At 48.9% G+C, this 26,878-nt stretch overlaps 1 protein-coding gene across 1 annotated transcript in view; it reads right to left on the bottom strand.

Annotated features, from left to right (window-relative positions):
• Window positions 1-26,878, bottom strand: part of Col23a1 (collagen type XXIII alpha 1 chain) — a 287,380-nt gene that overhangs the window by 235,512 nt on the left and 24,990 nt on the right. Inside the window, exon 2 of the mRNA XM_051167672.1 lies at window positions 25,568-25,634. Coding sequence (XP_051023629.1) covers window positions 25,568-25,634 — 67 coding nt within the window. The remainder of the gene's footprint in view (window positions 1-25,567; window positions 25,635-26,878) is intronic.

The raw sequence follows: 26,878 nt of genomic DNA, 5'->3' as shown, positions 1-26,878 counted from the left end.
CTTGTGTGACGTCCAGCGAGGACTTTGAAAATACAAATACTCATGGAATGAGCGTCAGCAGGCATGGTCTGTGTCAGGGGCTGGAAGACTGTCCTCTTGCCCCTCCTCTCATTTGTAGAGAACAATTACATTCAAGGGTACTTTAAAATGTTTTTCTAAGGTATGATGTCACCTATCCTAGGCTGGCCTCTGACTCACAATGTAGCCAAGGATGACCTTGAACTGCTGACCCTGTAAATGCTTGGATCACAGGCATGTACTACCATGCCCAGTTTATATAGTGCTGAGACTTGAACCCAGGCTTCTCACATGCTAAGCAAGCGCTCTACCAACTGGACCACATTCCTAGCCACTTCCCTACTCTTCGCAGCACCCCCCCATTCCCCCCCCCCCGCATTACCCTAAGTTCTTCTGGGGCGCCATTCTTCTTCTGAGGCTCAGCCTCTGTGTATCTGGGTAGAGCTGATGCTAATGCCTGACCAGAAGCCTGGCCCAGCAAAGCCTCATTCCCGCTCAGCCTCCCTGTCAGGTGGTGCGCAGGTTCAGGGTGAGCAGCTGGGTACTAGGGCAGATTGTGAGGGTTCTCTGTAAGGTCTTTGGCTGGCAGAAGCTGACATTGTCCTTGTAGGGAAGGGCCTGCCTGAGGGGGAAGCCAAAAGAGCCAAGAGACAGGCAGGAAGATGCCTCAGGAGATGAAGAAGTTGCTGTTTAAGTGTTGGGATCTGAGTCTGAACCCCTAGAACCCAGGTGAGGCCAAGCATGGTAGCACACGTCTGTAATTCCAGTGCTCTAGTGATGAGACGAGGTGGAGACGGACGGGAGGTGGAGGTGGGAGAATCCCTAGCCGCTTAAGGGTGAGCTAACCTGGTGTATGCACTCTGACTTAAAGAGCAAGGCAAAGACTGACACCCAAAGTTGTCCTCTGGCCCCACACAGGTGCCATGGCCCAAAGCTACCCAGATTCATGCACACAAACATTCACGTGCAAGCGTACACACATGTGCCTCCCCTCTCTTCTCTCTCTCTCACACACACACACATACACACACACACACACACACACACACACACACACACACACACACAAGATGTTACTATGCCTGTAACTAGCAAACTGAGTTCTGAGCATGGGGGACACATACAGAGAGGATACAGCACCCCACGAAGGACTTGAACACCTCACAACGTGGGCTCAAACTCAGGATTTCAATATCTGAGGGCAATATCAGCCTCAGTGTGATAGTGCCCAGGCAGAGGCTCAGCCTTCCTCATTATGAGGCTTAAGGAACACCTCGGTCCTACTGCCCCCTCCAGGCTCCTACTTGTCTCATTAAGTGTCATGTAACATTGCTCTCTGTTCATGTGCTCTCAAACCCCTGCCTTCTACTAGCAGGCATGTTCATCCTGTGGCTCATGGGTCACATGCAGCCCTGGATAGCTCAAAGTGTGCCCCAACACAAAACCATCAGCTTATTTAAACTATTATGAGATTTTTCTTGTGGGTGGGGATTTTTTTTCTTGTAAGTTGGTTGCATAGGTCTTAAATGAACTTTGCAGATGACAGCTTCATGTCACAATGTCAAAATGTCGGACTCTTTTGGAGGGGCACATGGTATAGCAGGAGGTCCAAAGCTGAGATGAAAAGATGGGGTAAAGTTACACACAAAAAAAGACTAGAAAGAGAATCCCAGAGTGATGGACAGGCAGCCCCAGTGATACCAGCAGGACAAAATTGAGCAGCTGTGGGCTAGTGCGAGGCAAACTCACACTTGGAAAAAAAAAAAAAAAAAAAACCTCACCCAAAGAGCCTTTCCTGCTGAGCGGGTAAAGAGTGGGAGGGACATCCTTGGAGGAGTGGGAGCCCCACAGCTGTCCAGATGTTCTCACAGGGGTCATGGCTCCAGCCTCCTTGTTCCCACTAGGAGGAGCCTGGGCCACTCTTTTCTTTGTCCTGTGCTAGAAGGCCTGTCTCCCACTCCGGCCAGCTCCAGCAGGCCACTGGGGGCACCTTCCGCTGCCAGGAATACATTTCCTACTACAATCCTGTTTCCGAGAGGTGGCTGGCCCAGATGACTGATGTGTCAAATCATCTGGAACAAACTGTCCCTCCGACTTCATCAACAGGCTCAAGGCTTCATGGCTTCTCCAAAGAGCTGGGCACAACTGTGTGTTCTCGGTGGACACAGCCACAGTAACCCATTGGGATATTTCTCTGTGGTCTCCCCTGGGAACCATTGCTTTCTGGTCACAAACTTCCACTCTGATTCCCTGCTTGGCTGAGCAGCCAAGAGGTGGTAAACCTGGCTGAAGTCTGATGGGGCTCAGGCCCAGACAAGCACAGCCTCAGAAATACACCTCAGACAACTTTTCACACGTACACATACAACTCACACTCAACAAGGACTTAAATATCAATGAATTGGAAACACCTGGACACTTTCCATGGGAATAGAACTGAATTTTAAATTCAAGGAGAAAAGAGCTAGAACATATTTGGAGTCTGGGCAAACTCGGCTTTGCGCCAAGACATCCATCTGTCTCTGAATGGGGTGGATGTTTCCTTCCAGCAGTTTTTCCTCACTGTCACCAGCCCAAGGGTGCTAATTCCTATTTCCAGGTCATCATCTATCAGCATTCCCACTCCCCGCCCCCTCCCCCCGCCCCAATCGCCTGCCATCTTGAAACCCTTTGTTCCTTACTGTGCCAAGCTCTGGCTCTAACTGTTTGCCCTTTGAGGCTTCTCCTGCACTTAGCCCAGCCATAAGTGTTCATTCACCTTGTGTTGATATGTTAATCGGTCCATTTTCTGCCACAAACAAACACACTATCAAGGTCAGTAAGATGGATCAGCTGGTAATCGCACATACTGTGCAAGCCTGATGACCGGAGTCCAGTCTCCTGAACCTACATTAAAAAAAAGCATGCATGGTAGTATGCACCTAGAACTACAGAGAGCTGGGAAGAGAGACAAGAGAATCTTCTGAAGATCAACGGCCTGCTTTACACAGCAGGGCAGAGACAACAGAAAAGAACTTTTGTTGACCAAGTGGAAGGAGAGAACTTCTCCTGCAAGTTGTCCTCTGGCTTTCATGTGTGCTATGAGGAATATATGTGCCTGCACACACACACACACACACACACACACACACACACACACACACACTTAAATAATATACAGTATTATAGATAGATTGGGTGAGTGCTAAAGACAAAGGTCTGTTTTGGCTCCTTGTTCTGTGGGCCCACGGTCAAGGGCTGTGACTGGTGATGGCTTTCTTGCTGGAAGCATCCTCAAGGGCCGCACATGGTGAGAGGGGAACACAGGCATGTCCGCTGCTCTGTCTCGTCTTTATCCCTTTTCTTGGAAAGCCACCAGGACTCAGCCATGAGGATTCCAACCCAAGACTAATCCCAGTTGCCTCCCAAAGCCCCACAGTCAGAGCAGGCTGCTACCCCCTCACTATATCACCATGGCCACTATAAGTTTTGGGGAGACATATTTGACGTCCACTAATTGAATGACAGCCAATCTTTCAACATCCTGAAGCTAACAGGTGCTGATGATCTCCAGGACTCATGATCCTGGAGTTTCCATCAGTCATGATGCTACTTCCAGAGGGTGTTTTGTGTACCAAGTGCACATAAGACACAGTTCTAACTCAGTAGTCCAGAAGCTGTGAGCTCTGATGCTTGGGTAAGTGGACAGGGCTAAGCCTGGCAGCTCTACACATGCTGACAGCTGAAGGAGTGTCTCTTGTCTGCATTCAGTTATACGCTTGTCTAAGGTAGTCTCCTCATCCTCGTCCTCTGCCTCCCCTCCCTCACATGGCCTCTCAACAGTCAGCATCATTGTAGCTGGGCAGCTAGGTTCCAAGAAGGCCCATCTTCCCAGAATACAAGAAGATCAGCGAGCCTCTGACTAGGCCATACTTGCTAATGTCCAATTGCTCAAAGTAAGCCAGAGCAAAGCGAAGTCAATGGGGAAAGAACTACACAAGGCCCAAGTATGCAAGGTGTGGTCCAGGGCCACCCAAGTATCCACGTAGCACAGAGGGGGGAAAAGGTGTTATCACCAGGGCCTGGGAACCAGTTCCCCCTAAAGGCAGAGATCTACCCCCCCCCCCGCCCAGGTTTTCTAAACCAAAGATAAACAAGCAAGCAAGCCCCCTCCCCTTCCCCCTTTGTTCAGTAAAGCCATTCTCAAGCTAGTTTTGGTCAGGGGTTGACAATAGCAGCTCTTTGCCAAGCCCCGAGTGAGCACTGGAGAACAAAGTGAAATCAGCTGACTCATGCAGGTGCTTCTAGTTGTCATCCCCAAACGTCACAGATTTCCAGGTCTGATTCACTGTTCCTTACACAACAAAGGACCACTCTAAGCACAGAGGTCAGTAAACGGCTGCCGAAAACGAATGATGCTCCACACCATAATCCCAGTTTTAGGCAGGTGAAGACAGGAGGGTATCAAGTTCCAGGACAGCCTAGGATACACAGTAAGATCTGGGACTTCAATAGCAAAACCAAAGCAGATCCCCATTCTTCCACCAGCCTGTGGCTTTCCAGAAACGCCCATGTCTGCTCAAAGCTCCTCCCTAGTAGTGTCCTGCCCTACCCATCTTCCCCTGCCTCACATCCTAGAACAGTGAGGACTAGCACGGAGGACAAGGTCTCCAAGCTTGGACCCTAGAGATGCGTTGGCGGTTCCCAGTGTGCCCACACACTCTCCAGTGCTGCTCCCATCAGATGGCCATGCCTGATCTGTCCCACTTAGGATGAGTTGGCCTCACTGGCTTGCTTGTGATAAAGAATGTGCCAGAAGTGAAGTGGCATGCTTCTCCAGTTCAAAGAGCCATGCATAGTCCTGTGCCTTTCTTAAAGGGACCTCACCTTAATGGCCCAATGACCACAGGTGGAAGCCAGGAGCCAGGCCAGACCAGGTGCAGATTTGGCTGGGGCTCCTTTCAGGTGAGGAACATGTGGCCACACAGGTGAGTGGCCTTCAGAGGCCCTAGTCCTGATCTTTTTAGCTCCCAGCTACAAGGGAAGAGAGAAGATGCCAGTTGTAGGATACTATGTGAAATGCACACTGTAAACTTTAGGGTTTTTTTGTAACACAGTGGCAGATAACTGGAACGCAGTGGGACAGCCTAGAGGCAAGAGACTCAGCTCAGCCAATCTCAGGTGGGGAGCATGCCCAGAAGGAGGGACTTGGCCAGAGTGGGACACAAAGCCAGGACACTTGGTAGAGAAAATTCTAGATCTGGGGGGTTTACACCAGTGATTTTTTTTCTGAACAGTTAAAAAAAAAAAAAAAAAAAAAAGGCGCTCACAACACAAATTCTTCCAGGAAACAGAAACAAGGCCACTGACTGCCAACTTGCTTTATGAGACCAGCACAGCCTTGACACCGAAGCCAACAGCAGAAGGAAGAACATTGGACCGTTTCTCCATGGATGCCTGCTCCCTCCACAGAACACTAGCAAGTCCATACCAGCAACACATGAGCAAGGTTGAAGACCCCAGTGCACGCCTTTAATCCCAGCATTCTGGAGACAGAGGCAGCAGGATCTCTGTAAGGTTGAGGCCAACTTGCTCTACATAGTGAGTTCCAGGACAGTCAGGGCTACATAGAGAAACCCTTTATAAAACAAAACAAACAAACCAAAACCACTAAAGGTCCCATCCAAACAGGATTTTTCCAAAACATGACAGTGGCTCTCACCTCAAACTATGCAACTTACTGCATTGACAAAGACGATAGGAAAAGAAGCACCTGATAAGCTCATCAATGTGGATGCATCTTTAACACCCAATCATTTCCTGTTAAAATCCTCTTGATGCTTTCTCTGAGTTCAGTTATGAAACCAGGAAGCAGGGACACAGCAAAGTCCATCAGAGACTACCAAAGGTCCCTGCCAAAGCGAGCCAGCAAATGAAGAAACAAAAGGCTTATAAGGATTGGAAAGGGACAAATAAAACTCTATTTATAGACTGTCTGATAGAAAATACACAGGAAATCTAAGAGGTTATTAAACCACTAGAATTAACAACAAACTACGGCCAGGCCACTGGCTCCAAAAACAACCATGAAGGTGGGCAGGGGGAGTGGGGGAGCGATGGGGGGGTGGCATTGACAGCATGCAGAAAGCAAACATAAAGTACTATCATTTAAAACAGTACCTAAGCTGCAGAGATAGCTCCATGGGTGAAGGTGCCTGCTGCACAAACTAAATAGTAAATACAATATAAAAACAATTAAATTATACCCAAAACCTTCAAGTCCTAGGGCTACATCCAATAGATGACACATGAGACCTCCAATGATCAAAAACATACAACACTGTCAAGAAAAGATACCCCAAGGGATGGCAAATCACCCTGACAACTTGGAGGCTTGATATGGCAAAGACGTTCCTTCCTCATCAGGCTACACAAGAGGCTTGTTTAAATCCCAGCAGGCTTTACTTTTGTTTTAGGTTTGTTTGCTTTTTTAGAGGTTGGTACACTGATTGCACCATTTACATGGAAACTCGAACACCCAAGAATGGTCCAGGAGCGACTGCGCATGGCTTCACATCGACAGTGACCGCAAAGCTTTGTTAATTGGAATGATGTGGCGTTGGCACATGTGTAGAGAGGGAGCCCAGAAATAGACCTGCAAAGCCACCCAAATGAATAACCGAAAAAAGGCAGAAAATGCCATGTGTTGGGAGGCCGTGGAGAGCTGGAATTTTCGTGCATGCTTATGAGGCTAGGAGCCTCTTTAGAAAACACGTCAGTGCTGGTTACTGGAGTTTAACATGTGTACTCCTTGTGCCCAACTCCACCGTGAGGTACAAACACAACAGAAATGCGCACACGTGTTCTCTGAAAGGCGCACAATATGCTCCATACAAGTGCTATTCATAAGAGCCCCGGGCTGGATGCTGCCCAAACTGCACATGGGAAAGAAATGAACCACCCACAGCTCAGGCAGAACGCGAGCTAAAGAGCTAAGGAGGCACACGACTCCACATCCCTTGCTCCTTTGCTCTCCTTGATTCACTGGACATCCGGGGCAGGCGGGGGGGGAGGGGACCAATCTATTGTGTGAGATCCATATCCCGGATACTCTTGGGACACAGCGCATGGGTGGGTGTGGGGCTGAGGGGTTGGGAAAGAGGGCAGCACTCACACAAAAGCTGGGCAAACATTGTACATCGGTAACACCGAGGCTGGGAGGGAACAGGGGGAGACAGGTCGATCCCTGAAGCAGGCTAGTTAGCCAGCCTAGGGAGTAGGTGAGCTCCAGGTTTAGTGAGAGACTTCCAGAAGAAGAAGAAGAAGAAGAAGGAGAAGGAGAAGGAGAAGGAGAAGGAAAAGGTGAAAGAATTGGGGAGTATTTAAGGCAGACACTAGACATTGACCTCTGGCCTCCATAAGTATGTGCACACACATGTAATCATGTACACACATGCACACTCACAAAGAGACACATGGGGGCTACTAGAGGCCTGGTCATACACTGTTCCTTGACCTGGGTTCTGACTGTAGAAATCCTTCAAGCTGCAAGTGCAGTCTATGTTCTTGTCTGAAATGAGTTCCATTTGAACAAAAGGTTTTTAAAATCAATGAGGCAAACGGGGAAGTGCTAACAGGTTGACATCACAGAGGCCAGGGAACAGAATTCTGAGCGGTCCACAGCCTCAGGAAGACTTCAGCTTGCATCACCACCTTCACAGGGAGGGAGCTGATGTGAACAAGGCAGGGAACATGTGCCGGAGCAGCTGGAAACACTGACATGGGGCAAAACTGTGGGAGAAGTTCAGGTCTGGAGGGAGAGATGGGCAGAGGAGGAGGAGGCGCCTTGGACGCAGAGGTGGGATGAAAATGTAAGGAGAGCTTTGCTTAGAACTTGGAAATTAAACACCAGAGGAGCAGGACCACTGGATCAACCTGGAGTAGCAAGCCAGCCACATATCAGCCCCATATGCCTCCTAGAATCACCCCATTTGAAATTCAAGTGAGAAGGGGCTGGGAGGGGGCTCTAAGCATCCACCAACAGTGCAAACAACCCCCCTCCCCAGGCACAAGCCAGTAGAGGTGCAACTGGCAACATTGAAGCCCCCTGAGAACCCTTGCTGCGAATGGCTTCAGATCTCAGACCCCCCCAGCTCCCCCACCCCCCCCCCCGCCGTGAGCCATCCCTAAAGGATCTCAGATCACATGATCCAAGGTTGGACCAACTCAAGGTCCTGCTGGAAATTGGGAGAGGAGATGCCTGCGTTCTGGAGTGCTCAGCTCAACTGACTTTCCACCCGGCAATAACTCATGTGCACAGCAAAGACTCCGACGTTTTCAACTCATGGTCACAGCCAGACCAGAAGAGCGAGGATAAAAATAGCTGGCCCCAGAGTGCTGTGTTGTTTGTAGACACTGCAAGGTCGGGTCCACTTTGAAAGAGAAGTGGGGCTCGGCGGGCAGAAAGAAGACAGTCATTGCGGGTGTGGCTGATGGGCGGCAGAAGGAATGCCCTTTTCTTAGGCTATATTCACTGTGGAGGTTGGGTGCACAGACAAAACTGCTGTCATCAGAAACCCAGAAGGAGAGAATCTAGAGACACCCATCCTCTCAGGCTCCACAAAGATGTTCCCATGGAAACAGCAGTTGATAACCAAGAAGATGCGTACAAGAATCTTCTTGAGGAAACGTCCTCAGTAAGTGACTCTATTATTAGGCAAAGGAAACCAGACATTGCCTTTTCATTATTCAGAAAGGGAACTATCTGAGGCTTGAAGGTGGCGGTTTTCTTTTAAGAACCCACACAACTCCAAAGAACAATCAGGAAGGGTCCCCAAACATTTTTAATCAAGATGTGCCAATAGAAATACAACTGGATGCCTCTCTGTGACAATCCAGTGTTCAGTGTTCTATGAATACAGGGTCACGTATGTGGTACCCATACACACATGAAGGAATACCAAAAGGCATTCCGCAGAACCCTCCATATCACACAAGCACAAGGCACGCCCAGGAGCTTTAATCATCTCTCACATCTGAGCCCAGAGAAGGTACAGGAAGGGCACTATGCTCAGTGTCTAACCAATGTCTTCATCCATCATTCACACCAGAAGGAAACCTGTATGTGCAAGCCCTTCAGCAACAGAACCAACTTCCTGGTCAGGGCAGAGGGGTTGGGGGGCAGGGAGCGGGGGGGGGGGGGGGGGGGGGGGGGGGAGGTCCGGGAATCCGTACATAAGAGAAGTCTATATGCTGTTTGAGCCACAGAAGCCCCTGCCAATCACCAAAGGCTTGCCGAACAACCAGACTAACGATGGTTCCTTCCGCACCAGAGCCGTCCACAGAGGCTGCCTCAGTGTCCTATATAATAAACACACGCACCTATGTCTGCATAGCATCCACCCATTGAGAGGATGCCAGGGAACCCCCTAGGATGCTTTTTTTAAGACGCTGTCCCTCCTCCAGGAACATGTGAGCTGAAGAAGGCATGGAACTTGTAGTTTTGTTCACTAATGGCATTTGTTTCAAATGCCAGAAAGTAGCTGGTATTTTATATCCGAAAGATCTGTTGGATAAAATAATTAAAAAGATATTATCTGCTTTTTTATTTTGTTTACTATTATTGTTGTTGTTGTGGTGATGATGATGATGATGATGATGATGATGATGATGATGATGGCTGTCCTGGACTCCCTTTGTAGACCAGGCTGGCCTTGAACTCACAGTGATCTGCCTGCCTCTGCCTCCCAAGTGCTGGGATTAAAAGCATGTGCCACCACGCCCAGCCCTATTTGCTTTTTAAAAGAAAGATGACTTCGATGATGATTGCACGTGTGGGAGGGTATCCCAGAGGATAACTTTTGGGACTGGGTTTTCTCCTTCCACTGAGGTTTCTAAGGATTAGACTAAGGTCACCAGGCCTGAAGGGCTGTTTAATCTGCAGCACCACACAGACAGGGTGTAGGTGCACACCTGTAATCCCAGCAGTCAGGAGGTCCAGGTCGGAGGACTGGGAATTCAAAGTCAGTGTTGTCTATTTAAGTGATTTTGAGGCCAGTTTGGGATATAGGAGACCCTACCTTAAAAAAAAAAAAAAAGAGAGAGGGAGAAAAGAATTCTGATGGGGACAGAGTTCAGTCCCTCCTCCACAATGGCCGCCCAGTCCTTCTTTGTTCTCTAAAGCTGTCCTTTCTCTACGGGTCTCGCTGCTCTGTGGCCTCAGCCTCCAACATCTTTAGCTTCCTCCTGCAGTGGCCCCCAGGCTGCACACAGGGCTGGTTCTAAGCCATGGGCGGACAATGGGCCACTTCAAACCCAGGAGCATCACGAAGAACATGGCAGCATGGAAAGAAGGCAGCTCTGCTCCATTCAGCTCTGACTCTAAAGACAAGGCCAAAAAAAAAAAAAAAAAAAAAAAAAAAAGAGCTTCAAAGAACAGCTGGGGCCAGTGATGGCTGGAGAGGCCTTCATGGATCACCAAGGAAGCCCTGGTGTGAAAGAACGGGGTTTTTAAAGCCCTGCCTGCGGGTCATCTGCAAAGCAGTGGAAGGAATTTCAAGGTCAAGGGCTCCTTGGACAATCCGTAGTTGCCCTCTCTGTTTTTTTTTGTTTTGTTTTGTTTTGTTTTGTTTTTTAAATCAGAAGGGATTCAAGGTGGAGGGGACGCTGAAGTCACATGTACGGAGGATCTAAGCAGACACAACATTATTTTGGGCGAGGGAGGTAATGGCAGGAAAGGGACCCTCTCAGGTTGTGCTTAATTCTAAATATTACCCTCCCTGGAATGACAATGGTGTGCAGGCTCCTCCTCAGCTCCGGTAGACCACAGTTCGCCATCCTTATTAGATGCCTCCCATGTGCCAAGGACTTCCACATACATTTATCTCAGTTTATTCTAAAGGCAGCCCATGCCGTTCCTACCCCTGGTTATGCATGATGGGGTAGAGAGGTGAACTGGACCCCTTTCTTGAGCACCCTGGGTCCATGGGACGCTCAGATATCATTCACAGCCTGGCCCATGTGCACCCAAACCAGATTCCCTTCCCAGATCCCACAAGACATCACGACAGACTCTCTTACAGCCCTGCCAACAGAAGCCCCAGGCTGAGGGGTATGCACATGCAGTCAGCAAGGTGCTCTCCTTCAATCTCAAGATGAGCGCTTGCATGCATAACAATCACTGGGTTTGGGTTGCTCTCAGAGATGCTTATACCATGCCATTGGTACTGTCCCCTTCCTCTAATCCTCATGCTTAAACTCTATATTAATAATGTATTTTAGGGCCAGCGAGATGGCTCAATAAACAGAGATGCTTGTTGCTAAGATTGGCAATCTGCATTTGATCCCCCAAGACCTCCAACAGCAGGAGGAGAGAAGTGTTTCCTGCTGAATATCTTCTGGCCTCTATGTGTGCTTTGCCTCCTGCACACAATGAACAAGTAAAATATAAACCAAACTGAAATGTAAAGGTTGAAATGTCATTTAATAAACTCTAGCTCAGCCAGGCTCTGTGGCTCACACCTGTAATCCCGGCACTCTGGAGGCAGAGGCAGTTGGATCTCTGTGAGTTCAAGGCCAGCCAGGTTTACAAAAGTGATGCCAGGACAGCCAAGGCGACACAGAGAAACCCTGTCTGAGGGAGGAAAAAACCCCAAAACCAACCTCCAACTCTGCTATCCACACCCCTGCCCTCTCATTCTTTCTTAAATCACTGGGTGCAGCTTCATTCAAAGATTTCCTACTCCCTACAGGCCCTGCTCCCTCCTACCTGGATTCCCAGATCTGCCGTGCACCCTTGGTGTTGTCCCCAGCTTCATTCCTCAGGCACTTTGCTTCTGTGGGTGCCTGTATCTTTTCTAACACTTCTCTTTTTAAAACATATTTTATGCATATGATTATTTTGTCTACCTGTATGTCTGTGCACCAACAGGTAGTGCCTACAAAGCCCAGAAGAGGGCATCAGACACCCCCCCACACACTCCCCCACCCCCGGGGACTAGAGTTACAGATGGCTGCGAGCTCATGTAGGAGCCCCGGCATAGAACCCAAGTCCTCTGGAAGTGCAGCCAGTGCTCTTAACTGCTGAGTCATCTCTCCAGCCCCCAACACTTCTCTTTTTGTCTGAATCTGCTGGAGTATTGGGCTCTGTTGCTAGCAGTCAGAACTGTTACTTGTTCACCATCCACTGTGACTGTTCTCACCCTGGGCTTCCTCTTAGTGCCTCCACTCCTCTCTGCTCTCTGAGATGACAACACAGACCCTGTAAGCCTCGGGCTACCTCTACCATGCCTGGGGGTTCCAGCAACATACTGCTGAACACTTCTCAATGAAGAAGCAAGGAAGTGGAAGTCTGTGAAGACAGAGAGGAGTTGGAATGGAGAGAACCAGATCAAAATTAAGATAAAGAAAAAAAAAAAAAAAACTCAAACATTTCTGTATGTTTCTGCCACAACCAATCTAAGATGGCTGAGGATGACAGACAGACTGAGTGTCCTGAGCCAACCATGAGGGATTCTGACTCCAGCTCTGTGAGACCACTGGGAGAAACATGGAGGAGAAGGCAGAAGCTCAAGGGCTAATGACAGAGAAGGCAGAAGTGGCCTTAGTTGTGAGGGTTGTCACTATGACAAAATATCAGAGAGAATCCACTTAAAGGAAGGAAGAATTATCTGGGCTCACAGTCAGCAGTCACTTGGGGCCCAGAGTGAGGCAAAACACTGTTTATCCTAAGGTGATCAGAAAGCAAAGGGCAGCAAGAACACTGCCCCATGATGACTTCACTTCCTTCCTAAAGGCCACACCCCTTAAAATCCACACCTCCCCAAGGCCACACCTCCTAAAGGCCACACCTCCCATGGCACCACAGGCTGCCAGCCAAGACTTTAGCATGTGGACATCAGGGCTACATTCTAATCTGAAATACCACAGGAAGCATCCCTGCAGGAGTGCCAGGCTGATGGAGCTCCAATCTCTGCTGCACTCAGGCAGCTGGGGCCAGGCACAGAACAAACGCACAGGCCACAAGAGAGGTGAAAGGTGGAGTGGGCATTTTGGGGAGGCAATCTACACTGTTTCCCCACAGCGATTGCATTTCCACAGCAGAAACCTGTAAGGAGTCCAAGCAGATGTGATGCACTGCTTAGGGACCCTGGCCAGCGCCACAACAAATGCAAGTGATTTTTCAATCACTGGCCCTAGGGGCACACTCAGAACTCAGCAGAGCCAAGCTTTGGCCTGAGTGACAGCTCAGCTTAGCAAGAGCAAAAATGACCTTGTGCCAAAAACATGAGTAAGGGTCAGGAGACCAGGCACCAAAAGGGGGAGGCTGGCCTGGCCTGTGGCAGGCTGCCCCATCAGAGTGCCCGGAAGATAACACACTCCGCTCTTGGATGATGTGGAAACTGTGGGACAGTACCAGCCACAGCAGTTTATTTATAGATTTTTACTGCCTCTTCTTCGCAACAGCCCCTATCAGACGCATCTCTTGTCACTTCACAAGTCACATAAACACATTTATAATATGGACTGAAGTGAGTCCACCTGTACACTGGTGAGAGTGAAGCTGTCCTTCCTCTAGGCCCACCCCCGCCTTTGAGTGATCACAGGCCAGAAGCAGCAGCAGGCAACAGAAATGACAACCCCACTCCATCATCTGCTCACAAATGCTGTGGCTAAAGGGGTCCCCAAAGTGGGGGGGGGGCTCTGGGTCACAGAATCAGGAGCAGCTAATTCTGCTGAGGCAATATCTCAGGAAATGGGATCAAGCTGGGTCTCAAAGAACGAGTCCAGATTCCTCAAGTGAGGAAAGGAGAGACACTTAAAAAGCTTTTTTAAAGATTAAAAACAACAACAACAAAAAAGTGTATGTGAGTATATGTGCATTTGTGCACATGCATTCGTGGGCCTGTGGAGGCCAGAGGAGGGCGTGGTATCTCCTGGAGCTAGAGTTACAAGCAGTTATAAGTTGCCCAGTGTGGGTGCTGAGAACCAACCCTGGGTCCTTTGCCAAGAGGACATGCTCTTAACTGGTGACTCACCCCTCTAGACCACAAATTTCACTTTTAATTGGTGCATAAAGTTTCCTGATACTTGGATGCAGGCATACACTGAGTAGTGACGAAAGCAAGGTACTTGGCACATTCAGTGCCATTTCTTTCATTATTCAAAATCCTCTGTTTCGAAATGTGGACTAGGTTCTTGTCAATGATGATCATCCTGTTGTGCAAGACACGGCCGGACCTGATCCATCCTGCTCAACTTCAACTTACGCTGCGGGGCCAATCGCTCCTCCCTCCCTCTCTGCCTTTTGTGAGATCAGCCTTTTTAGACACCACACATGAGTAACAGCACGTGGCACTAGTCCTGCTGTGGCTGGACCATGTCTCTCAGCAATTCAGTTGTGCCCATGTTGTCATGAATGGCAAGACTCTGTCTGTTTTAGTGGCCGAATAGAATTCTGTGTGTGCACTCCCCATTTTTTCTATCCATTCACCCACCTTCGGGTCATTCTTTAATCTCGGATATTATGAGTAATGTCACGAAGGACACAAAGAAACGGTATGTAGGTTCCAAGCGCATGGATGACAGAGAAGCTGAGCAATGCAGAAGGAAATAAGAAGATGGCACGATCTGAGTGACAGGCTCCAGGAGGCGGGTCAGGAAGTGGACTGAGAAACCTCAAGATAAGGACGTTGTTTGCACTTGACCCTTACTGATAGGAAGCCACAGGCGCCTGTTAAAGTTCAGATTGCCTCACCCACAGGCAGGGGGAGGCCTGGGAGACACATGAAAGCCGTGGGTGTCTGGCAGAGGTGAAGATGGCGTAGCAAGGAAGGGCTCAGTGGATGCCTGGAGTGCAGGAAAAAGGAAACCAACAGGCCAAGCGAGGATAGTGCAAGATCAAGGAGGAAAGACCAGGAGCCACAAAGTAAGAAGTGGGAAGTGTGATGGCTGATGGTAGGTGAGGACTTCATGGGGTCCCAGTAGCCACAGATGCAGGCAAGCGCTATCTGTAGGGAATCTAGGAAGTTGTCTTTGGATGAGACTAATGTCTTAATTGGTGGGCTTTGAGAACACAGATTGCTCCGTAAACGTGGGTGGTTCCTTCTATCAAATTGTAAATAGAACAAAAAGGCGAAGCAAAAGAGAATGTTCTGGAAGAGTAACTTTATACTTTACATTTACCACCAGCACTCGCTTCTACAATATACAATCTTTGGACTCCAAAATTAAAAGTGGATTCTTGTAATCTCCATTCTGAATGAGAACTGAAGGCTCTGTTTTCCCCCACGGTCCAGACACATGGCCGACACATAGGTCTTCTTCCTTGGTGGCCGCTTTATCCTGTGGACACTTTAAGGTGAATCCCTACCCCTCGTCCATGGCTGTAGCTCCCAACTTAACTATAACTCAGCATTTGACTTTATGATGGTAGAAGGCCACATGTATTAAAAATCCATCAAAATTTAAATTAAGCTGTGCACGATGGTATCCACCTTTAAGCCCAGTCCTTCGGAGGAAGAGGCAGATAAATATCTGAATTTGGGGCTAACCTGGTCTGCAGAAAGAGAGAGGGGGGAGGGAGAGGGAGAGTTCTAGGCTAGCCAGGCCTACATAGTAAGATCTCGTCTCAAGAAAACAAAAACAAAAACAAAACCCATGGCCCCCCTCCGCCAAATTTCAATGTAGCTTTGCACAATATGTCTCTCTCTTGAGACGTAGTGACTACAACAAGCCACAGCCCCTAGACAGCCACGTGACAATGAGGGACTATGACAACATGCTTTCCCACTTTACACCCGACAGCCTGGGTTGCAACTTCCTGGACAGCTCAGGCTTTGCAGTGTTTGTCACTGAGCACTGCAAGCTCATCTCCTTCTCTGGACTATTTCTTCTCTTCCTCATGCTGTGGACCGTGCTTTCATGGTAGCGGTAAGTAATGGGTGCAGATGGTAGGGGTCTGTAAACAGATGCATCGAAGGAAAACCATCCCCTTCAGTGCTTCTCCCATGGGACTCATCAAATCCTTTCTCTGTTTTCCTCTTAAGCATCTAGAAGTTCCTTATTCTAAGGAATGTGTGTGTGTGTGTGTGCGCGCGCGCGCACATGTGCGCACACACATGCATTCACGCACACACACACATGCCTGTAGTGCTGGACCTTCCCAGGCCCCCTACAAGCTGGCACACACTTTACTGCTGGGCTGTAACCCCAGCTCTTTTAAATTTGTTTTATTTTTTTTTCAAATAAGGTCTCATGAAATTGCCCTGGCTACCTTTGAACTCATTCATTAGCCCAAGCTGACCTTGAATGTGCAATCCTCTTGACTCAGTGACCCAAGTGTCTATTAAATTCCTACTCTGGTTCTACAGAATTTAATAAAAATAAATGGGCTCCCTCTGGTGGTCACAAGAAAACCTCCAACTCCCAAAGACCAAACTCTAGTTGCATTTCAAGAGTTTTATGGGGCTGGGTGCACTCGATAATTAATAGATTCGAAGTGGCCAGATGGCATCAGGAGAGAAGACTTTTAATTATCATTTTCCACTCATCAGTGAATCTACAAATTAGTTTGGAAAGGCATGACCCCCAAACCGCGCTCACCAATGTCTCCTTCTGAATCTATTCCTGTTTCTGGTCAGGCGTCACTCCCCACCCCGAGGCCTGCAGCTCCTGTGATCTCTGTCCCTTCCCTACTTTATCATGTTTGTGAGTCTGTCTACCACAGGTCCTGGTCCCTCTGCATCGGTACTCATGGCCCGCTGTCAACTGCTCAGAACCTCTTCCCGGGAAAGACCACTACCAGGTGCTTCTCAGTGCTTCTCCACACACCAGGCACCACTCTAGGCTCAGGGGTTGCCATAGCGATCAACCAGAGATGGTGCTCCCTCTACCCCCAGCCCCCACCCCACTCTACCCCACCCCACCCCCACCCCCAGCATCCCTCTCAGGGATCTCTGGGAGGGATCCAAATATGCAATCCAGTCTGTCCTCCTGTGGTTTCTAGGGTGTTCCACTTGAAGATAATCTACACTCAGACACATCTTTTGTGTGTCCCAAGGCACACAACCCCAGTCCAGTCCCTTCTAGCCCTCAGTTCACTTTTTCCCGCCCCACCCCACCGTGCCACAGCTGCCTTTCAACAAGGGTTTAAATCACCCCTACATGCTCCCCTTCTCTCTTGCTTGGGATGCCAGACCTTAGGGACTTGTGATCCTATATAAGCTGGTTAACATGCCAACCAGTCTGCAAAGCTCTACACAGCTCCCACATTCCCAAGGAAGGTCTCTCTACTCTCTACAAACCAACCTGCCTGTGTAGACCCTCTGTCTGCAGCCATGTTTGCTTTTAATTCCTGCAGGACTTTTGTTTATAGCATAGACTTTTACTCCTTTTTTAAAACGTTGGAGCCGAGTGTGGTGGCACACGCCTATCAGAGGCAGGAGGACCCCTGTGAGTTCGAGGCCAGCCTGGTCTACAAAGTGAGTCCAGGACAGCCAAGGCTACGCAGAGAAACCCTGTCTCAAAAGACAATAAACAAACAAACAAACAAACATTGGTTATGATTCTACAACCCACAGCATTTTCCTCTAACGATGGGTTTGCAGCGGTTTCTAGCAGCCTTAATGTGTCACCATAACTAGGACTGGACATATGAGTGAGTCAATGAGCAAATAAGCAAATGGACTGACATCTGTGCACAGAAGAGCGTGGGAAAGGCGATGAGATCATTTTCCAGAGAATTCCGGCACACGCATCCATGTGCACACATGTCGGGGATGAGAGTTCAGCTCAAGGTTGAAGTGCTTGCTTAGTATCTCTGAGGTCCTGGGTTCTAATCCCCGGCACTACCCATGGGGCGGGCGGTAGCTAAAGAACTTAAAGGGCAGGGGATAATGCTCAGAGACACATTGCTGACCAGCAGGCATAAGGCCCTGGATTCAAATCCCCAGCACAGAAAAAAAAAAATAGATTAAAAATGACTACCAGGCACAGTTGCTCACCCCATAGTCCCGGCAAAGGAGAAGCTGAGGCAGGGGGCTTGCAAAGTCAAGTTGAGCCAGTGTTACCCTGTCTTAAAGAGAGAGGAAAGAGTTTGGCAAACTTGGGGGTATGATGCTCTCCTAGCATGTGAGGTCCCAGATTCAAGGGGGAAAAAAGGAAAGAAAGAAAGCAAACTGGGAGAGGGACGGGGGAAGGGAAGGAGGAGGGGAGGGAGATCAGACCCAAAGATCCCCCTCAGCCCTGTTTGCTGGGGTTAAATACCACCTTTATATGCATTCAAGTTTTCCATAAATTCATGTCAACTGGGATTTACCACTCCTGGGGAATACACACACACATACATATATATTTCAAAAATGTGCCAAATGAGCATAATTTCTTGCTTGAGGAGTGCAAGCTCCCTTCCCTAAAGTCACCCCTACTCTACACCAACAGAATAAAGCTCTGAGCACCAGTGGCTTTCTGACTGACTCGTGTTTTACTCCGCAACATTCTCCATAAACTGCAGCAAATCTCAGTGGACTCTGATGTGATTTCCACACTGTGCTTGGTGTTTAAGGAGTGTTTACTCCCCACGAGGATTTCCACACCAGTGGGGAATTTCTACCTCTGATGTACCTGTTTGGCTTCCCTGCCAGCCCCGCACACCATCTGGAGGCCACACACAGCATCCCTGCAGTCCCACGCAGCATCCCTGCAGTCCCACGCAGCACCCCTGCAATTCTGCGCAGCATCCCTGCAATCCCTCACAGCACCCCTGCAATCCCTCGCAGCATCCCTGCAATCCTGTGCAGTACCCCTGCAATCCCTCACAGCACCCCTGCAATCCCTCGCAGCACCCCTGCAATCCCTCGCAGCATCCCTGCAATCCTGTGCAGTACCCCTGCAATCCCTCGTAGCACCCCTGCAATCCCTCGCAGCATCCCTGCAATCCTGTGCAGTACCCCTGCAATCCCTCACAGCACCCCTGCAATCCCTCGCAGCATCCCTGCAATCCCTCACAGCACCCCTGCAATCCCTCGCAGCATCCCTGCAATCCTGTGCAGTACCCCTGCAATCCCTCACAGCACCCCTGCAATCCCTCGCAGCATCCCTGCAATCCTGTGCAGTACCCCTGCAATCCCTCGCAGCACCCCTGCAATCCCGCGCAGCATCCCTGCAATCCTGTGCAGTACCCCTGCAATCCCTCACAGCACCCCTGCAATCCCTCGCAGCATCCCTGCAATCCCACGCAGCATCCCTGCAATCCCACACAGTGGTGTGTAAAGGCGCAGAGAGGCAATGACCAAGGTTTCCACTTTTCCAGAAAACTCCTAGGACTTCCCAGGGCAGGTGGAGTCTAACTAGAAGTGACAGGCTGTGCTTAACGTCTTCTGGATTCCAGTTGTGTGTGATTGAATGGTTTCCAGCCATATGACTTCTCTTCCTATCTGTTTTTCTCACCCATATCCCAGGAGAGCACGCTGGTATAGCTGGCCAAGCTCTTTCCTTCTAGAGCATTCCCAGCCAATCCCTAACTCTGTCTTCTCTCCCCTCTGTCTCTGACAGTGGCTGGCTGACAGCCTGGATCTCATGGATCCATGGAGACACAGACAGTATGGAGGAAAGCCTGTCCCCAAGTATTCATATGTCCGATCCTGCCATGACCCCTTGAAGCAGGCACTACTAGAAGCCCTCGTTTACAAATGAAAATGCTGAAGCAAGCTCTGGGCATGGCACACACCTATAATACTAGAACTCCAAAGTAGCCTCAGGAAGCTCAGGAGTTCAAAGCCAGCCTCTACTGCATAGCAAACTTAAAGAGGGCAAACGAAGTTCTTGGATGCTTGAGATGGAGGCAATCTTTGGCCAGACCCAGAATCTGTCTACTGTCCCAATAACAACCATCTAGCCAGCTGTCCCTGCCACAAGCCTGATGGGTCATCTGCTGTTTGCCCAGCTGAATGCATTTTTTTTCCTGTTCTGGGAACAGATCCCTGATCTTCCTGAGGTAGTTATTTCCCCCCATATCATGTTTCTAGTAGTCAACTCTCCCTCATAGCTGCATGTGTGTGTATGCATATGTATATGCATGTGTGCACCTGTGTTCATGTGTGTATACCTGTATATGTGTGTGCATGTATGTGTCTGAATATGTATGTATGCACACACATGTATATATATGTGCCTGTCGGAATGTGTGCAAGTGTATGTGTATACATGTGTACATGTGCATGTATATTTGTGTATATGCATATATTTCTAAATATATGCATTGCCCTTGTTTCACCTTAATCACCCCTCTCTAAATATAACCTCATCCTGAGGCACAGGGAAGGGTTAGGATTTCAAGTATGAATTGAAGAGTGCTCACAGTTCAGCCCACTGCACTTCACACTCCCCAGTTGTGGGGCTGGTGAGGGAGGACAGTGATTCTTTGGGGTGGTGCTGAGCAGGACTGACCCAGCCACAGCTATTGGCTGTCTCCTTCCTATAGAGCAAGCCTCCTGAGAAGGATAGAGGGAAATGCTGAGTGATGGGGATTGTCCCTGAGCCCAACCACACTGCAACCAGATCATTCTGCGCCCCGGCACTTTAGGCATGGGCTCTGATGTATTTCCATCATTGCATTGTTCACAAAGGATGGCCGGAATCTATTCATGGTCTCATGCCAAAAGAGCAGTGAACAGACCAAGATGGATCCTGTTTCCAGGGCCCACAAGATGGGCCATGAAGACTCAAGATCCAAACCCAGGCTTCTCAGGGACAAATGCTACATCATGGCTATTCGCAGGCCAGGGCAAGCCCGGTGCACAGAGCACACTGCACTGTCAACCTGGTTGGCTTCCCCACAAGTAGAAGGCATCTGTCCTTCCATTCCAACCCTATCCCAGGTGGCACCTCAGAACAAAGCCAAGGGGAGGAGGGGGAGAGAAGGAGTGGAGGGAGGGAGCAGAAAGGAAGAGGGAGATGGGGAGGTGGAGGAGGGAGGGAGGAAGGGAGGGAGGAAGGTAGGCATGAAAGAGCAACAACAGGACTTGCTACTTGGGGACTGTCCACACAGAATTCCCAGCATGCACCTCCACGCTCTGTTCCTTTGGGGGGAGGTGATTATCACTCCCATTTGTTTTCATCGTCAGGGTTGTAGCAGCAACATGTGCCACAAATCATATGTATGAAAAGTACAAATTACCCCTGCCGGTTCAGGAGGCTGGAAGTTCAGAGTGTTTGGGGGGCTGCTTTTTCTGGAAGCCCTGAGGAAATTTTAGTGTCTCCTGGCTTGCTATTATATCACCTCATCTTGGCTGCACTGACACACAGTCTTTTACTGTGCATCTCTGCGCCTCGTGTCTCTCTCTCTTGTCTCTTCTAAGGGCGCAAGGGCACTGAGGAGAGCCCACCCTTATCATGGAAGATGCCACTGGAGGATCCTAATCCTAATCATTGCAACTGCCCCCTTTCATCTCTGAGATTTTACTTTCTTCATTTTTAGCTGCCCGTCAACCGAGGTCCAGAAATATTAAACGGAAAATTCCAGAAGTAAGTAATTCAGGAACGCCCAATGACACCATTCTGAGTAGCGTGGTAGAGTCTCCCATCATCCTTTTCAGGATGCAGCATCCTGAGCTCATGAGCCATCCCTTTGTTCAGGGCATCCATGCTGTATATGCCATCCCCCTGCTAGTTACCTAGCAACTATCTCAGTTACCAGATTGGTTGTCATGGTACCTCAGGGCTGGTGCTCAAGCAACCCTCTTTTTAGTGTTGGCCCCACAGTGCAAGAGCATTGAGCTGACAGTTTGGACATTGCAAGGAAAGCTACAAGGTGCTTCCTTTAGATAAAAAGAGAAGATCATAAGACATTTTGAAAGAGAATGAGCCCATTCACATAGCCTCCATTATGATGTATCTCTGGTATTTAATAGCTGTTCTTTACTTCTCACTACGCCTAATCTACAAGTCAAACTTTATCACAGGCATGTTAGGGTTACTATTGCTGTGTTGAAAAACCATAACCAAAGAAACTTGGGGAGGAAAGGGTTTCTTTGGCTTACACCTTGGCTACATCACTGTTCATCACTGAAGGAAGTCAGGACAGGAACTCCAGCAGGGCAGGATGCTGGAGGGAGGAGCCGATGCAGAGGCCATGAGGAGTGCTGCCTGCTGGCTGGCTCCTCACGGCTCAGCTCAGCCTGCTTTCTTATAGAACCCAGGACCTCCAGTCCAGGGATGGCACCACCCAAGATGGGATGGGCCCTCCCCCATCAATCACTAAGAAAATGCCTTACAGCTGGATCTTATGGAAGCATTTTCTCAGCCGAGGTTCCCTCCTTTCAGAGGACTCTAGCTTGTGTCAAGTTGATGTAAACCTAGTCAGAACAGCATGTATGTGTAGAAAAAAAAAAACCATATATTTGCATATATGCAATTATGTAAATTTGGTGTATGTGGAATGTCATACACATATATGGGATTAGATATTATCCAAAGCTTCAGGCGTCCACTAGGGTCTTGAAGAACATTCTCCACCAGATAACGAACAGCTGGGTACTGCAAAGACCCTAATTTCAAATAAAATTTCATTCCCAAGAAAGGAACACTAGGATCTTTATAAGGAAATCAATCAGATACACTACGTCATTTTGTAGCTGAGGTGAAGGTTCAAGGGCCCCCTCATCCACCAGAAGCCACAGAGCCTGCTCAGCAGAGCCCTGAAAGTCCTCCCACAATAGACCTGGGCATAAGGGATGGGTCATCTTACCGCTTGAAGGCCGCCATGCGACTCGGCGCCCGCACAGCCAACTCACAACAGGCAACACACAAGCACAGCCCCTCTCTGGCCCTGCTTATCTGCCTGCCCTCTGCTAGGACCTCACAAAAGATCATACTGTTTCCTTGGGCCGTGGGAAGGAGCTGGATGGTGACCTGCCTGTGTCTCAGATCAGATGGGAATCCAAGCTACAGAGGACCCTCTGAGGCTCCAGAGCCCTAAAGTCTGCAAGGCCCTTTGATCAGAGCTTTAAAGAGAAGGGGTGGGGGGTGAACTCAGGCCCTTGGTGCTGCAGTAAAGGGTCTTTCTGGTCTCAAGCAATGCATGACAGACTTCTGGGGCTTTGTGTAAGAATGACTCAAAAGGCTTAAGCTAGAATTTGTGCCGGGGGAGGGGGGTGTGACAAGATGTGGACACAGGCAGCAGTGGTGAGACATTGCTGCTATATCCCTAGAGTGACAAGGACTGCAGCACTGCAGCCAGGCACCCTCAGGACCACGGAAGCAAGTCCGTCTCACCCCCTCCTCCTCTTTCCATCTCTCTTCCATATTTGAGACGTGTGAACATCCTGTTAGCTAGCACGGCAGCAGGCAATGGTCTCATTGTAGGCCACACCTACAAATATCAATAATCAAACTTTTACCCTAGGATTTTTTAAATGTCACTTCTAACAGTTTAGAAATTCAAAATGCTGGTTGCTAAATGTTAAACTAGATCTCATGAATAGGTATGCGCCCCAGCTTTAAAACACACTTATAGGGGCTAGAGAGATGGCTCAGTGGTTATGAGTGCCTGATACTCTTCCAAGGACCAGAGTTTGGTTCCCAGCAGCATCATCAGATGACTTATAACCACCTCTAACTCTAACCTCAGGGGATCTACTGCCCTCTTCTGGCTTCTGAGGGTGTCTGCACACACACACACACACACACACACACACACACACACAGAGGAGAGTGCTTCGATGAACCTGTCCATCCCCCTACAGGGTGCTTAAGTCCTTTATATAAAACAGAGTGTATTTGCATATACATTTACATTTCATTTGCGTATGCATTATATTTGCTCCGGTTTATACACCAGTTCTTATATACTTAAATCATCTCGAGATGGCTTTTAATAAACAAGTAGCTGTTATGGTTGTTAGAAAGTGGCAGGATATTTTAACCCCTGTTTGGCTGAATCCCTGGTTAGTCCATAGATCAGAGGCTATGGAAATGGACTAAATATAACACAACAGTAAGAAAGAAAGGTAACCTAATTTTACATATTTTATAGATAACCCAAAAAATTCATTTATGTATCTAAATTTCCCCCCATTTAAATATACTTTCTGAATTCTGGCTGACAAATGTCACTACTGGCAACATTCTTTTTTCTCTTTAGAACCTCACTCAGTATCCAGCCAGACATGGTAGTACATGCCTTTAATCCCAGCATTCAAGGAGGCAGGAGCAGGCGGATCTCTGTGAGTTCAAGGCCACCCTGGTCTACAAAGCAAGTCCACGACAACCAAGGCTACAGAGAGATACCCTCAGTGTCGACTCAACCGTAAAATCTTCCAGCAAGTCCAGAGACAGAATTTCCCATCAGATCCACTTTTGCAGAGGAAGCTTCTGACTCAGGGACATGAATAGTGTCTGGGTACCTTGAAGTGAACTGGGCGGTGCTGCTAGGGGACACTGCTTCTGTTTTCACATGCTCTATACCAGTTACAAAAGCCACCTCTCGGGGCTGGGGAGATGGCTTAGATGATGATGTCATAGCATCCCAAGCAAAGGACCCAAGTTCAGATGTCATGTTAGAAGGTCTGTGAGTTAGCACTCTCTGTCATCTCAGTGCTATGGAGGCAGACACAGGTGGGTCCAGGAGCTCCTGGTCAGCCAGCATAGCTCCAAGTTCAGCGGGAGCCCTGTCTCAATAAACGAAGGTGGACAGTGTCTGAAGAAGACACCCACCATCAACTTCTGGCTCCACATACATATGCATACACATACGAACATATATATATATTATATTATTGTATATTATATTATATATATGTATGTATTATATGTGTGTGTGTGTGTGTATATATGTGCAGAACACTTCTAGCAAGAGGCACATTGCCATGAGCCTCTCCCTCCCTGGGTCACACAGTATCCTATGCAAGGATCAGTCTAACCCTGAAAGGCCAGAGTAGAAACTCTTCACCAAACTCTTAGTCACGGTCACACAGCTCATTCTCACTATGCATCTGGATTTGAGCCACACGGATAGGGTGCTCAGAAGCCCTGATTTTATCCATGGCCCTTCTACTCCACACCATCAAAACAAAGAGACGCAATGACCCAAGTGCCCAGGTTTACTTTTCTGGCCCCATCCTCTTCCTCTACCCAAAGCGGTAACACCAAAACCAAAATGAAGGCTCACCAATTATTCCCTCCCAGTCCCAGTGAGAGTTGAGCTCACAACAGTCACAGGGCAGGAAGGCTGCCTCATGTTGGCTCATTCTGCAGACTCATTCGGAGGGCCGGTATTTTCCCACCATTGAGCCTTTATTCCAAGCCAGGTTTAATACTCCCTGAGTACCCCAGCCAACGCGACTGATCAAAACCTAGCAGCCCATGTGGCTGGAGTCTTCAACAAACCATCGGCCAGGGGGAAACCAAGAAGGGGAGGTACCAGGATGGTCCCCGGAGGGCCACAGGCTGGACCACCAGAACATGCTCTTCACTGGGGCGAGGCAGGGCAGGGCTGAACATTTTGCAGCTGTATGGCAGAAAGAAGAACCAGGCGTCCAGGGGTCATGAGCCAGCAAGGAATGAACCATCTTACCTGGGGGACAGATGCACTCAGAGGGGGCTTCCCGAACTGTCCGGAGCTTGGCGACACCTTCAAACTTCTGAACCGAGAAGACAAAAAGTTAGAGGAGAAGATCAGTTGCAGAACAGAGAGGTGGGAAACTCCACAGTGGTACTGAATGATCTACAGCGGCGGTGGTGGTTTCCAGAACACTCCTTAAAAGGTCACCACATTCTACAGGCGGTTTTTCTAACAAGAAGGGAAGCAACAATAAACACTGAACAATTCTGAATATTACTGATGATGACTCCCCAACAGAAGGCATCAGATCTCTGCTGCGTTACACCATATTCAAGCCTAAGGGAAAAAAAGCAGCAGTGGTGCCTTCCTGTCAGGCAAGGGAAGCTGAAGGGAAGGGATGGTGGATGAAAGAGGCTTTGGGACATGGGTAATTAAAACTGGCCCTTACAGCAGTTCTCTGGGCTCCCTAAGAGCTGCCTTCTCCCCACCCAGGAAGCTCCACTAACCCTCTATACCATAGCCTTAGATGTGGGAGCCCTGGCCTAATTCACTATGACATTTCCCTTTCTTCCTTCCCTGGGGATCCTTGGCCTAGATAATTCGGTTCAGTAGAATTTAACAAAAGTCTCCGTGCATGCCCAGCCCTGTGCTGGACATGGATGAGAAGAAAAGAAACGCCACAGGGATGGTATGCTACAGTGCAGCTCGTAGGGACAGCTCTGCTGTGCTCATGGCCTGATATGACTTCCTAGCAAATCTTCGGTTGCTGGGAATTGAATCCAGGACCTCCTACCAACTGAGCGCATGCCACACCGCTCAGCTAACCAGCCATGGGGCAACTTCCAGGGCCAGAATTAAAGTGAGGAGATGCAAGGTTGGAAGAAAAGCGGCTGGCCCACCATCTCATTCCAGATGAGCCGGCTGCTTAAGTCCTGAAAGGGTATGGGAGGGCATTAACTCTTCCCTTTCAGGTGTGCACAAGGGGAGTAGGGTGGGGTGGGGTGGTTAGGAACCCTAAAAGCCAACATAGTAAAGGTACTAATCTGTTAATTTGAGTTAAACAGTGCATTTACCAGTACTGGTACTGGTGCTTGGGTTCAGACATAAAGATGCAAATTTAGGAGCTGGCTCAGTAGTTAAGAGCACTTGCTGCTCTTACAGAAAACTAACATTGGGCAACTCACAACTACCAGTAACTCCAGCTAGAGGGGATTGGACACCCTCTTCTGGCCTACACACACACACACACACACCACTCTTCAAAGGAGATTTCTCTCTCTCTCTCTCTCTCTCTCTCTCTCTCTCTCTCTCTCTCTCTCTCTC

Source organism: Acomys russatus, chromosome 25 (genome assembly GCF_903995435.1).
Source record: "Acomys russatus chromosome 25, mAcoRus1.1, whole genome shotgun sequence".
Classification (NCBI taxonomy): Eukaryota; Metazoa; Chordata; class Mammalia; order Rodentia; family Muridae; genus Acomys; species Acomys russatus.
Note: the sequence above shows the minus strand (reverse complement) of the source record. Positions and strands in the feature narration are given on the sequence as shown.